At 37.9% G+C, this 15,636-nt stretch overlaps 1 protein-coding gene across 1 annotated transcript; it reads left to right on the top strand.

Annotated features, from left to right (window-relative positions):
• The first annotated feature begins 8,284 nt into the window (after positions 1–8,284).
• Positions 8,285–10,989, top strand: LOC108706385 (gamma-crystallin-4-like). The gene is made up of 3 exons (XM_018242882.2): positions 8,285–8,372; positions 9,578–9,820; positions 10,671–10,989. Exons 1-3 carry the CDS (start codon positions 8,364–8,366, stop codon positions 10,944–10,946), a joined length of 528 nt encoding a protein of 175 aa, XP_018098371.1. The 5' UTR covers positions 8,285–8,363; the 3' UTR covers positions 10,947–10,989.
• The last annotated feature ends 4,647 nt before the right edge of the window (positions 10,990–15,636 follow it).

The raw sequence follows: 15,636 nt of genomic DNA, 5'->3' as shown, positions 1-15,636 counted from the left end.
GACTTCTCCCATTGACTTATATGCAACCTTGACAGGTTTGAGATGCCAGATTTTCAGATTCTGACTTTTCCATCCTTGGGGTTTAATAAATTCCAAAAAATTTAGATTTTTTTAAAAGTCTGATTTTATTAAAAAAAAACACAAATTTTTCATGATTTTTGCATTCGGAATTTAGTAAATAACCCTCTAAGTTTGTCCAGGAGTAGTAACCGATAGCAACAAATAAAATGCATGTATTTAAATGCTACCTGCTGATGGCTGCTATGGTTTACTGCTCCTGAGCAAACTAAGGGGGTGATTTATCAAGGTTTGAATTTGAATTTTAGCCACAATTCAAGTTTTTTTGTACAAAAACACACAAATGTGAATTATATTTTCAAAAACTCTAGTAATTATTAAGCAAAAAAAATTCAACTGTAAAAAAAATTGGCATCTAAAAGCTGGTTTGTTCACGTAGAAATCAATGGGAGTTGTTCTAGGCAACATTCATGTCATTTTATTAAATTTTTGTGTTTGTAAACTCATAAATTCAAGTTTTTTAACTCAGAAAATTCAAGGTATTTGATTGTATTCAATCAACTTTTTTACATTCATATTCTTTTAATAAATAAGCAAACATTCAAGTTTTTTTTTAATAGTGAGTTTATTGTAAATAGAATAAAACCCTCACAAACCTCATTAATTCTTTTTAGAAATAAGAACATTAGTGTCTTTAATTGCATAACCCCAGTAGTCTGTAAACATGAAAGACTAATAAATCTATTGTAAAAGTGAAGAGGTGTTGCTGTATACCCAAGAGAGAAATCTCAAGGGGGCAATATGCAAAGTGCTCTTTTTGCCTGTGTTTTGCACCTTGCACCTTGCACCTTGCTATGTAATTATAAATGAATCCCATGCCAATGAAGTCTGGTGTCTCAGTGGTCAACACTGGAGTATCATTTACAATTGTATTTAAACATATTACTGTAAATAGTTTTACTTTATAATACGTTGATTTGTGTGAATAATATATTTGACATCAGAGAGACAGAAAATATTTTGTAGCAGTAAATTTTCCTTCAATTAGTTTCATTGTAGAAGTGGTATATTTAGCTTATTAACATCAGTGAGAAACTCATATATATATGTTATGTACTTTGCACCTTGCACACAGTTTCTTTAAAAATAGCTGCACAAAAGACTTAGTAATAATTATTCATTAATGGACATTTAGCATTTCTTCCTTCTGAAATACAAAACAGCATATACAGTACACTACATGCCCAAAATGTATGTCGACACCTGCCTGTTCAACTTCTCATTTCCAACCAGTATTAATATGAAGTACAATAGCCTCCCCCCCTTTGTTACTATAGCAGCCTCTATTTTCATGGAAAGACTTTCCACTAGATCTTGGAAGATTGTTGGTGGAATATGCATCCATTCAGCCATAAAAGCATTAGTGAGGTTGGGTACTTATGTTATGAATCACCAAGGGGCCCTATCTCACAGTCAGCATTCCAGTTCATCCCATAGGTTTTGTGAAGGCCAGTCAAGGTTTCCACTCATATCTCTGCAAACCAGAGATAACTTTATGGTTTGCCTTAATGAAATCAAGAGCCTAACCCAAACCATGGAAAATAGCTCCAGACCATTATTCCACCTCCACCAAACAGATTGCATCATGCATACATAACATCTAACACATAATTTCCACTCTTTTGGAGTCCAATGACAGTGACTTATACACAAATAGTAAGTTAGGTTGAAAAAAGACACACGTCCACAAAGTTCAACCTTTTAACTCTATTTTAACCTGTCTAACTGCTAGTTGATCCAGAGGAAGGCAAAAAAAACCCCATTTAAAGGCCTCTCCAATTTGCCTCAGAGGGGGAAAAAAATTCTTCCTGACTCCAAAATGATTATGTCCCTGGATCAACTGTGAACTATCTTCCATAACCTTGTGTTCGCTCACCTGCTAAAAAGCCATCCAACCCCTTCTTAAAGCTATCTAATGTATCAGCCTGTACGACTGATTTAGGGAGAGAGTTCCACATCTTCATAGCTCTCACTGTAAAAAAAACCCTTCTGAATATTTAGGCGGAACATCCTTTCTTTTAATCAGAATGGCTGACCTTGCATCAGCTGGAAAGACCTACTGGTTAATAAAGCATTAGAGAGATTATTATATGATCCCTTTATATATTTACAGAATACATAGTTTTCATATCACCCCTTAAGCACGTCTTCTCCAGCATTAACAACCCCAATTTGGCCACTCTTTCCTCATAGCTAAGATTTTCCATACCTTTTACCAGCTTAGTTGCCCTTCTCTGCACCCTCTGTAATTGAATAATGTCCTGTTTGAGTACTGAACACCAAAACTGTACAGCATATTGTAGATAGGGCCTTACCAGTGCACTATACAATGGAAAAATTACCCCCTCCTCCCATGAATCAATTCCCCTTTTAATACAGCTCAAGGCCTTATTTGCCTTTGATACTGCTGACTGGCATTACTTGCTACAACCAATTTTATTATCTACAAGGACTCTAAGGTCATTTTCCATTATGGATTTGCCTAGTGCAGTCCCATTATGGTATAATGACTTTACATTTATCAACATTGAATCTCATTTGCCACTTAGCTGCCCAGATTGCCAGTTTCTCAAGATCGTTTTGCAAGGATGCTGCATCCTTGATGGAATTAACTGGGCTGGATAGTTTTGTGTCATCTGCAAACACTGATACATTACTTACAATACTCTCCCCTGAGTCATTAATGAACAAGTTAACCAAAAGTGGACCCAATTCCCGAGCCCTGAGGGACCCACTAAGAACCTTACTTAAAGTAGAGAATGTACAATTAACAACCACCATCTGTACCCAATCCTGTAGCCAGTTTCCTATCCATATGCAAACGACTTCATTAAGCCCAACAGACCTTTAGAAAGCAGTCATGGGTGGAGCTTGGTATCAAATGCTTTGGCAAAATCCAAATAGATGACATCTACTGCTCTCCCACTGTCCAGCATCTTACTTACCTTATCATAAAAAGCAATCAGATTTGTCTGACATGACCTATCCTTCATAAAGCCATGCTAATTGCCGCTGATAATGCCATTCACTAGGACAACATTTTGAATATGATCTCTTAATGAGCCTTCAAATAATTTGCCCACCACAGATGTCAAACTTACTGGCCTATAATTGCCAGGCTGAGATCGTAATCCCTTTTAAAATATTGGAACGACATCAGTTTTTCTCCAATCCATAAATTCCATACAGTGGCGTAACTTCGGATGCCAGGGCCAGCCTGCAAAGAAATTTTCAGGGCCCCCCTCTATACAAAATAGTGGGAGATATGCTGACTGAACAGTGAGGAATAACAGTTGTGTTTTAGTGATTGTATTTGCCCATGGAAACAAAAAGCTTTTCACATAGCAGCAATGCGATTTCTCCTACCTCAGCTCTGTGTAAAAGCTCTTGCCTTAGCTCCCTGAAACTTCTTTAAACTGCAGCCGGTAAGAGCACACATTTCTAATACAGCCAGTGCTTGAACTGGGATCAAAAAAGTGGAGGGATGGTACGCTCGGCACACATAGCACCCACTATTATACTAAGGCTTGCCCACCAATACTTTTGAGTTTCAAACACTTTAAGCCAAAACCATTTTGCTATTTCCATGTTTATTAAAGGAGAGCTAAACCCTAGGTATAGGACCTGTTACCCAAAATGCTCAGGGGCTGGGGTATGCCCGATAAGGGGTCTTTCCATAATCTGGAACTGCATACCCCAGTCTGCTAAAAATCATTTGAACATTTAGTAAACCCAATAGTTTTGTTTTCCCACCAATAAAAATTAGTTATATCTTAGTTGGGATGAAGTACAATATTCTGTTTTGTTATTACAGAGAAAAAACAAATGTTTTGAAATTTTGAATTATTTAATTAAAATTAAGTTTATGGTAGACAAACTTCCTGTAATTTGGAGCTTTCTGGATAATGGATCCTATACCTGTACTGCTTAATACAGCCAATTACAGTAGGTACTGGTTTTGAAAGTCTTTTCTGAAACATTCAACCTGCAATCTCTGTTTAATTAATAGCCCCCCTGGATTCTCCCGATCATCTGGGGCAGTAAATTTGGCTTCTGTCTTTTCCCTGACCTCATCACAGTATTAAATTAACTCTTTCATATCACGATTTTCTTTTATTATATGGCTTCCCCCATGGACCTTGTACAGGTATGGGACCCATTATCCAGACTGCTTGGGACCTGGGGTTTTCTAGATAAGAGATCTTTCTGTAATTTGGGTCTTCATGCCTTAAGTCTACTAGAAATTCATTTAAACATTAAATAAACCCAATAGGCTTTTTTTTTCTTCCAATAAGGATTCATTGGGGCAAATTCATTAAGATGCGAAGTTGCGCCAGGCGCAACTTCGCCGCACTTCGCCAGGCGAAGTTTCGCCAGGGCTCTGCAAATTCACTAAAATCCGAAGTTGCGCACAGGGGTAGCGTAAGGTTGCGAAGTTGCGCTAGCGCTGTTTCGCTATATAAAGCGAAGTTGCGCTAGCGAAGGCTAATTTGCATACGGCGCGAAATTCAAATTTCAATGGAGGAACACGTGTCTGCACTACAAATGCCTAGAAAACCTTCAAATCTGCAAATAAAATTTGTATTTTGCCCTACACATGTGCCCACTGTCTAGGTAAGTTGCCATGAGTCAGGAAATGTAGGGGGGAGGAAGGGGAGCCCCAAAAATTTTTAGATCTTTTTCAGCCTATCACCCGTCATGTAGAAAACACGCCAGCGTTTTTTTGGGACTTAGAAAAAATTTTGACTTTTTTTTAAACAATCCCTATCTACTCTATTGCGCTTCGCCAGGTCTGAGGTGGCGAAGGAAGTCTAGCGTAAAAGGTAGCGTTCGCTACACTGCGCAAGTTAGTGAATTTGCGTAGTTTCGTCGCTAGCGAAGATTCGCCTGGCGTAAGGTTGCGAAGTAACACTAGCGAAACTACGCCAGCGTTCGTTAGTGAATTTGCGCAGTAGCGAAAATGCCAAACGCTAGCGAATTAACGCTAGCGTTCGTCGCTTCGCGCGTTAGTGAATTTGCCCCAGAGAGTTTTAAAAACTCACGGAGGCTGGCTGCTGCAGTGGGAATGGGGAGGCGGGTAGGCGTGCCTGTGCTGTGGCATCATTGTAAGGAGAGGTCGAATCCCAGTCGGCAGCAGTATTCTCAAGTGCTGCTGCGACGTTCTGCTCCTCTTCCGGCTCCCTCTCTGGCACTGCAGGTAGACTTCCTGTTCACCGCTGGCCACTTCCACTGCACCGACTGGGGAGGGGAGTGGTGCGAGATGCTGCAGCCTAGTTTGGACACCCCTGCCCTAAATGATCCTGGCTGGTTGCACATACTGAGGAAGCAGGCCCCTGCCGGGCCCCCTGTACCTCCGGGCCCCCCTGCGACTGCGGGGTCTGCTTCCTCGGTAGTTACGCCACTGGTTCCATACCAGATGAAAGTGAATCTGAGAAAATCAGAAATAAGGGCCAGTCTAAAACTGAACTAAGCTCTCTTAGAAACTGGGGGTGTATGCCACCTGACCTTGGCACCATGTTTAGATGAATTTTTATAAAAGCTTTATGAATCTTATCCTGAATCAGACACTGACTAGATTGAGCTGAGCCAACTGTGCAGCTATGAAGTGAACCTGGGAACTCTGATGCCTCTATTGTATACACTGAAGAAAAGAACCGATTTATCACATTTGCCTTTTCTGTATCTCTTACAACCATAAAGGTACCATTATTTAAAGGAGCAACACTCTCACCCCGCATCTTTATCTATTAATATGCTTAAAAAACTTTTAAGGGATAGTCTTAGCAAAGCGCTCCTCATTAACTATCTTTGCCTTCCAGATTGCTGTTTTACAACATTTACTATAGTAATTATATTCATTAAATGCAGCTTCTGTCCCAATAGACTTTCTCTTCTTTCTTATTACATTTTTTACTTCTATATTAAACCACATAGGGTGATTCTTAGTGCTTTTACATTTACTTTAGAAAAATCAAAGGGTTTTTTTGGGAAAACATTGAATCGAATTCGATCCAAAGCGATCCAGCCTATTTACCCGAAGTTAAAGAATTCATTTTTTTTTTACTACATTTCGGTTGGTCTTTTTTTATTTGAATTTCGAGGTGATGGGAGTTTAAAATAACTCCCATCAACTCAAAATTCAAACCTTGATAAATCTGCCCCTAATGATATCACATTATGGTCACTATCAGGGTCAGACTGGAGGGGTCAGGGCCCACTGGGACTGACACATCAGCGCCCTGCTGCTGCCCCCCCCCAGTGGCAAGACCCCCTGCTGCAGTCTTTACACTCGTCGAAGAGCTCCACCCATAAGACTTCAGTCCCCTCATTTTCTAACAGCACCTCCTCCTTTATATTAGCTTTTTTAATCCTGCCTAACAGACATACCCCTCCTCCTATTGCCTCTGTCCCTCCGAAACAAAGTATAGCCACTGATATTAACTGCCCAGTCATGTTTTGGCCACACCAATCACATCATATTTTCCCTCCAGCAGCAGCATCTCCAGCTCTCCCATTTTACCAGTCAGGCTCCTTTTATTTGCAAACATACATTTAATACTGGTACAATATTGAACATATGACATGAGGTCCTCCCTGTCCTTAACAGTATCCCCCACCCAAATCTCTTTCCCCATTTTCCCTGCCTTTGCCCACTACCTCATCTAACCTGTCTTCTGCAGAATCCTGTACTGAACCCTTCACCCCATGCCTCATTTAAAATTTCCTCCAGCCCTCTAGCTGCACCATCATAATTGAGGTGCAGCCCATCTCTGGCAGATGTAGCCGATTGAGAAATCAGCCCAGTTCTCCACAAACCCAAAACCCTGCTCCCTACACCAATCTCTCATAACCTCTCGCTGTCTTCTTAATGTTGCTCATGGCAAAGGTAATATCTCTGAGAAAATAACCACTCCAGTCAATGCTTGACATTGCACATGATGATGATTGTTTGCTTACTGATAAACCTACTCATAAAAATCATGCTAAAAATGCTTCCAGAAACTGAAAATCAGCAATTAGTCTTCCAGCTGAGGACATTTAATTAGAAATGTTCTTGGAAACTTTTTTTCTAAAAACCTGGCTGAATTCTATTAGCCCCTAGTTGTATTAGAAATAATTACTTCAAGATACAGGAATGGGATCCATTATCCAGAAACATGTTATCCAGAAAGCTCTGAATTGTTTTATTTATTATAATACACAAGTCTTAGTGAGTCATGTGACAAAAATTACATCACTAAGCTTTGTTATAACTGATGACATCCCTAAGAGCTGTTTATAAGGATATAATTTACAGGATATTCATGGCATTTGTGTATTATATATTGAATAAAGTGCCCCCTCTTGTAAAATATAAGGATATTATAAGTTACCGAGGAGTTTCATGACCATATAAAAACACGAGGCCGAAGGCCGAGTGTTTTTGTACAGGTCACGGAACTCCGAGGTAACTTCTAATATCCTCGTATTTTGCTACTGGGGGTACTTTAATTATTATAATACACAAGTTTAAGTGAGTCATGTGACAGAAATTACATCAGAACTCACCGTTTATAACTGATGACATCAGAACTCACTGTTTATAAGGATATAATTTACAGGATATTCATGGCTTTTGTGTATTATAACACAATAAAACCCTGTAAACAACAAACATACATAATATGTCTAATTTGGCAATGAAATACAGCTATTATTAATTCGTTTGAGGGTGTTTCAGAACAGAGCAATGTATATTGCAAAGGTCTATGAGGGACTGACTCAAATGGTACAAATCTTTTTCCATTTTACTACATTTTGGTAAGTAAGGCAGAAATCCAGAGAATTTGTAGCCATATTGCCTTCTGTCCTGGCACCTATGGAGGACAATAGATCCTTTCAGACTGTCCTTTCCCAATTTCTTATAATAATTCTCAGCATGTGGTAGGGCCGCAGCAGATGTAGAAGTGAAAAAGATGCCGTTTCCATTCAGACCTACTTGGTTAGAACATTATCTTGCTTGGTGCCCAAATAACCCAACATTGCACTATTTGGAAAGCCCTACGGTCAGCCTGTTACAGTAGTGAATGGATTGCTGTTTAGAGAAAGTGGTGGAACACAGATGGCTGTAAGCACAGACAAACAACTGTCACAGCAAGAGAAAAACAATAAATGACAAAAGGTCTTTACATTTCCCTTACTGGACAAAACTGTATGTATGCAGACAGCAGCAATCCAGGACATACAGTATATAAGGGCTCCCTCTTAACACTCTATAACTGTGTTGATTCTTCCATCCATTCAAAATGGGAAAGGTAAGTAAAAAGTGTAATGTTCCCTAATGATGTTAAATGAATTTACTTTAAACCTTTTCCTACTATTTACATTATAGCATGGGTAGAGTAATCACAGGTGTGTTATACAACTGAGGTAAAATATTTCATTTTTGTGTAAGGTTTTAAGATGAAAATATGTAGAACATATATTAAAATCAAATAAATATGCATATGCAAGAAATCAGATGTTATTATTAGGGGCAGATTTATTAAGGATTGAATAGTACATTTTCTGATTTTTTTGGTGTCAAAATTCACACATTTTAATCCCTCAATTTGAATATAAATTTGCATGTGAGATTTATCACATCTCGACCATGGAAAAACTTCTAATTCGAATATTCGCCACCTAAAACCTGGCAAATTCATTTACAAGTCAATGGCAGGGGGCCGTTAAACCATTTGAATATGTTAATTGTTTTCCTGATATTCTAATTTTTTCAGAGGGAAATATTCTAATTTTTTTCAGGGGGAAAACTCGATTTGAATTTGATTCAAATTCTATTTGAATTTTTGGGTAGGGATCAAATATTAGACATTCAATTCACATAAATTTGACACAAAATCTGCCCATAAGTGTTAAAGAGTTTCCTTTCAATTTGCTATCATTGCATTTCTCATTGATTTTTAACATCGTTTAACAAATAGAGCTACCAGCTATTACCCCAGTCTACAATGCTTTTAATATTTATGTATTTATTTATTTGTGTGTATTTTTTGCCTCTCTTGGATGTTGTGTACTAACAGCATTCTCTTTACTAGAATAACTGAATTAACAACCATCAATCAGTTTGAATATCTATTTTATATTATGTTTTATACATCTTTTCTTATTGTATCAAGTCTCCCTCTTTTCCATTTGACTTCCCTCTAAAGTTCAAAACAGTATCTTCTTCACAAATAATATACAATCAGTTCATTTGAATGCTACCCAAAATATCATTTTTAAACATCAAGACAGTGAGATCTCTTCTTTCTTTCTTCTTAAGACCTCAAAACTAACAAAAAACCTCAGTGAAAACATTTGCACTTTTTAACCCTAAAGTACAACTGTTTCTGTCACTTATTCAGTTATTGAATATTTGACCATTAATAAGTTGATGCCACAAAATAATGTACACTATATATTGTTTTATGCCTCAGGTGGGGTGAAGTTATTTTTAATAAGAAATATGGTCCTTTAGATCTTCTTTTACGAGGAAAGGAACTTCCAAGGCCGCTGCTATGAATGCAGCTCAGAATGTTCGGACCTCTCGTCTTACTTCAATCGCTGCAACTCTATCAGGGTGGAGAGTGGCAACTGGATCCTGTATGAGCAACCCAGTTACAGGGGACACCAGTATTATCTCTGGAAAGGAGAATATCCAGACTTTCAGAGATGGATGGGCTTCAATGACTACATCAAGTCCTGCCGATTTATTCCCCAAGTAAGTCTGTCCAAAACTTTCATCAGTCCATTCAAGGGTTGCAAAAGTAGGAATACATATTGCTTCTTCTGTTGCAAATTTAATATCATTAATAGTAATTAAATACTAGCATGCTAAAATCTAATATCACCATAGTAAAAAATTTAGAAAACCCATGAACAAGATGGTATCTTTGAACATTTTATAGTAAATATTGATTGCAAACACATTTGAATTATATTATCTTGACAAAAGGCTTAACCAAAAAACTAAGGTAGAAATGTTGTACATTATGTCTCCAGGTTCTATACCAGCTCAAAGCAACCACAGCTTTTTAGCAGGTCTTTTTAGCAGATATATGCCTCCAAAGATGTCTCCAGTAACTCCCCATCTTCTTTTATGATGATTCCCTGCATCTGCTCTGTGCTGCTGTCAGATACTGAGCTTAGGGACTGACATACAAAATACTAAATATATGTAGAATATTAATGTGACGGTTTAAAACGTATTATTAAGTAATTGAGATTATTGGTACATAGCAGCTCAGATCAGCACAATTAGCATCAGAGTGTAATAATCAGCCCTGAAGCATCAGCTTATATTACAGGGAAACCTCAACATTGTGCTTGTTTTCTTGCAATGGGCCCCAAAGCTTAGCTTATCAACAACTGCTCACACAGCACACTGAGCAAAATCAAATAAAATCTAAGATGGGAAACTCCTTTTTAGGGTTTTAGTTCTCCTTAAATAAAGAGACCAGTGTAATGAAACCCAATTAATGTTAGCAATATACAGCAAGTATTTTTCAGTGTCAGTGGGTGCTTATCCCACAAAAAATTATTTTTAATTAAGCTTGTTTTAATTTTTAAAGAATCATAGTCAGTACAAAATGAGAATCTATGAAAGAGGAGATTTCCAAGGGCAGATGATGGAGTTCTTTGATGACTGCCCCAATACTTATGATCGATTCCGTTTCCGTGACATTCACTCCTGCAATGTGTCTGATGGCCACTGGATGTTCTACGAGGAACCCAACTACAAGGGGCGTCAGTACTACCTGAGACCTGGAGAATACAGGAGATTCAGTGACTGGGGAGCCTCAAGTGCCAGAATTGGCTCTTTTAGAAGAGTCCATCATATGGTTTAACTAATTTGTAACATATAACGTTTAATTCTCAATAAAAATTACCTTTAAATTAAAACATTTTTGCTTTATGTTCTTTATTTGCTATTATATGGGTTTTTCAACCTTTATTTAGGTTTCTTCCAAACTATTCCAAAACAAGTTTCCATGTATCCCACATTGTTAATTCAATTTGTGCACTTATGTCTCTGATAATTACAGGAAAGACCTGCAACTCTTTGGTGACCACAGTGAGTTCTAGTTATAAGCACAAAATCTCATAGGGGCCAGATCTATTTAAGGGGCAGATTTCTTTAAAAACTGACTGGACTGATACCTAGTTCTCAAAATGTGTCATTCCGGTGCAAGACTGGTGTTTCTATTCTGTTGGCCATACACAAAAAGAATTCACAGCAAATATGAACCAAATATGTTTCAGATGTTTTGGAGTAGACATCTATTTCAGTAAAAATGTTGTTTATTCCTCCAATGCAATTCTGCTGTCTCTATTAAGTGGTCCACACTGGAAAATAATTTACAATAACCTATAAACATATAATTATGACTGCAATACATTATACTTTATGATAAGTTCATTGTTTTGTTTCGCTATGGAATAATATAGTTAAAAAGGTTATTTGGCATCAGAGAGAAAATTATAAAAACATTTACACAGTTTATACTCAAAAAGTAATAATTGAAGTATTCAAGCATGGCATGCAAATAATTCTATACTATACTTCGTAACAAGTTAGTGTTCCTTCAATTACTTTTCATTGTAGAATTGTTATAATAATCTCTTTAATATCAGTGAGAGACTATTACAACATTATGTTACAGTGCACTTTTTGTACACAGTTTATTAAAACAAAGATAAAAAAAAGGAAGGGGGGTTGAGGGAGCACTCCAGGGCTAAATAAAATATATAAATACAATGTAAGTACAACTGATCTGGCCAAATTAACTACAAGCAAACAAAAAAGAAAAGATTGATCAATAAACATTCCGTGATTTATTATCTATGCAAGTGCATATATTTTCATAAACAGGGGGTTGTAGTTACAAAGTTATGATCACAAAATTGGTAAGCCACCATATCACATCAAGTTAAACCCCATATGGTCGTCCCTAACTATTTACATCCAGTCATAGGCTAGCACCTCCCTGCATTGTACCATAGATACATTAGAAAATGTTCCATTTACAACAACTAATTCTATGTTCCAGGTCAATATTCCTAAATTTAATCAGTAACCTTCTGAGTGGTGATGTAGCAAATGCTTGAGGAAAATCAAAGTAGATCACATGCACTGTGTCACAGCCGGCACCCGATACCAGAACAAATGCCATGTACCCTGGTCTCAGCTCGGCTTCACCAGTAGTGTGACCACCGTTGGGCTTCGGGAGGAGCTCTCAGCTTACTTGGGTGCCACCTGGACTTAACGAGGGGTGCAAGAAGAGATGTTCTGGCTGGCAAAGGGGCACGGCTGTGTCTTTTTGGGCCGAAGGTCACGGTACAAAGGATTAGGCAGAATCGTAGTCAGGCAGGCTGGGTCGAGGCAGGCAGATAGCAAGGATCGTCAAACAGGCAAAAGGGTCAAAACCAGGTGATCAATCCAGGGGTTAAACTGAAGAGTAGTCGTAAGCAGGCAAGGTCAGGATCCAGAAATCAGAATAGTCAAAATAGCCAGGCAGGGGTCAAAACAGGAATCAGACAAGTTCAGAAGGAAGCAGACAAATAGCACAAGGCTCAGGAGCACCAGGAATACAATCCTATCACGTGCAATCTACAATTACAAACTGTCCCTTTAAATATATTCAAAACTCGCGCCATTGCGCACTGACGTCACACGTCAGTGCGCCTGCGCTTTTAAGACGCGGACGGATGCAGCGCGCGCGCCCTAGGCGCAGAAGATCCCTGCGGGCGTCCCCGCTTGGAGTGCGGCGGGCGTCCCTGCCGAACTCCACCACCCCTACCGGGGTAAGTTATTACACACTGCCACCCTATGTTTCTGCTCATAAAAACTATGCTGCATAACTCTTAGTACTATTGCCCCTTCTAAAGTTTTTTTACCAAACTAACAAGCCTAAAATTCTCAGACTGACAGTGGGAACTAGTGATGAGCAAATCTGTCCCATTTCACTTTACAAAAAATTAGCAAAACGGCAAAAAATTGCAAGAGACGCATAGGCTACAAATTTTTTTACGTGCAACAATTTTTTATACGTTTAACAATTTTCCCACTCCATATGCATAAAAGTCAATGGCTGTTTTTTTCTTGTGGTGATTTTTTTGTCTCAGTGACTTTTTTGCCTTGGCGACTTTTTGTCTAAATGCATTATAGTCAAATGGGCGATATTTCTTAAGGCAACTTACGTTTACTCTTGAGTTACCCATTCATCAATAGTTACATTATTAGAATTGGGTCTATTAAAAAGGAAACCTTCATTAGCTGGTTCCTCGGTTGTGTAGACATAGAAAAAATAACACTTCAGAATCTTTCCCTGCTCTCATTAACAAGTTGAACACCCTGTGATACTAAAAAGGGTATTTATTAAAACTTGTGTAGGGATGTGTAAAATAGCCACCCCAGCTAATACTGGCAGGCAAATCCTCCGTTTTTAGACAGTTAAATGGGTCCTTATCAGGGGCCTATTTTCTGATTTATGCTCGTTGTTACTACAGTGACCAGTAGATGGCACTGTGCGATAGTATAAAAAGGGTTGAGACAATGTGCTCAGGGACTATTTTAGCTTGAGCCCTTCCCTGTTCATTAGAAAGGGAAGGGGTTGTGGAACCCAAGATTTGCCCTTAGTAAAGTGGGTAGTTATACTCTTTCATAGATCATTCTAGGAGTGAAAGATAGGTTATATAGTTGAGCAGCTCAAGGCTCCGACGAGAAGAATCAGAGGGATTAAGATCCCGAGTACTAATTGCCCAGAAGTAGGGACTAAGTGCATAGATTCAGGGATTTAGATATTCCCCTGGGTTCCACTTTGGAAAAGCCTGAAAGCTGGGCATATTTCTTAGTTGCTGTTTCACTGTGTGTTCCTTTGCCTTCAGTGACAACTTTTTCTAATATTGTGAGTATACTCTATTCCTTTGTTGGTCTATGTTCTGTCAATGGTTATAAACTCATGTGGATTCAGCTAAATAAACTCAGTTGTTTGGTCAATCATAAAAGAACCACTGGCGCCCAATTCTTGTGCATAAGCACGATGTTACAGTTGCAATACGCCCTGCATCCACACCGTTTTGTGCGCTTACACCTGAGGAAAAGGTCTAATCTGTGGCACAAATATATTTGAAAGTAAGCTCATAATAGAGACGGTGCCACTCAATTTATTATTGAGCTACACTTGTTTTTTTGGTTTTTTTTCAATTTTATTTAAAATATTTTCAACGAAATTCCCAACCACAAATGGCCTTCATTTACTAAAAAATCAGAATAAATGAAAAAAGCACATGCGGGAAAAGTCTCAACAAATCAATTCATGTGACTTTTTCGCATTGTCACTTGAAAACTACAACTTTTTCAGACTGTTGCACAAAAACCTGTGTCAAAATGCCTGAAATCCTCAAAGAACATGAAGGCAAAAAACATCTTCCAATTGTAAAAGGGACATCTGCCATTGGCTTCTACTTGACTCCACAAGGTTTTTGCTGGAGTATTTTTGGATTTGTCAAAGTTTTGTCGCATAATAAATCCTGAAAAAGTTGTGCTTTTTATTCAGATTTTTTTGCATTGTTATGAGACTAGAAAAATTTGACCTTTAATAAATGGGCCCCTAATTACCCAAATTCAACCTGAAACCCAAATTTTTTTTTAAATTAAAATATCCATACAGTTCTAAAATTATTTAAAAATTTCAGCTGTCAATCATATATTGCCTGCCCCTCCTGTATGCCTTAGGCATAGTGGAGTGACAGACAATAACTTTCACTTTCCATTTTGCACTTTCCACATATCCTCTTCCCCCTCACCATTTAATTGTGAAACCAGTGCATGGGCATGAGTATCCAATCCCAGATTCAGGCACATAAACTTGATTTTGGCCTGACACAAAGCTTTCCTTGACAACAGTGTCCTCAAAATAGCTCATGCCTACTCGACATAATTGTGAATTCCAGGACTAAAAGATACAAGATTTAAATAATGTAAATAGTGTAAATTAAGTTTATTTTGCTTGAAAAACATCATAAAATAGGATTTGGAATTATTTCTTGAGTGACAGGTCCCTTTTAACAAATAATTTTTAATTATCTAACTCTTCACTGCAATCACACTTTCATTATTTAGTTAAGCTTGTATGATTTATTGGTCTCTTTGTGGATGAAGGGGCCTATTTACGTAACCTCAAATTTTTCTGGTCGAGTTTTAAAGGGGAAAAAATCTGGGTTTTTAGAGAAAAACCTAAATTTGTTGAGATTTATTATACTCCAATGCTGCTAAAAATTTGAATTTGAAAATACTCTAACTAAAACCTGTCAAAGTCATGTAAAAGTCAATTGCAGATGATTCCTTTAACAATTGGAAGGCTGTTAGACTGTGTTTTTGGAGTATACCGTTTGGTAATGAGAAAAATTAGAGTTTTTCTGGCAACAATTTGAAAAAGTAGCATGATTTGAATTGTCACACGATTTTGTCAAGACTTTTACCGCAAGGACAATTTTTGATCCGAAATGTACTGTAAGTAAATTAAGCCAGATAGA

This window comes from Xenopus laevis, chromosome 1S (assembly GCF_017654675.1).
Source record: "Xenopus laevis strain J_2021 chromosome 1S, Xenopus_laevis_v10.1, whole genome shotgun sequence".
Classification (NCBI taxonomy): domain Eukaryota; kingdom Metazoa; phylum Chordata; class Amphibia; order Anura; family Pipidae; genus Xenopus; species Xenopus laevis.
The sequence above is the reverse complement of the archived record's forward strand: the minus strand, read 5'-3'. Positions and strand labels throughout refer to the sequence as shown.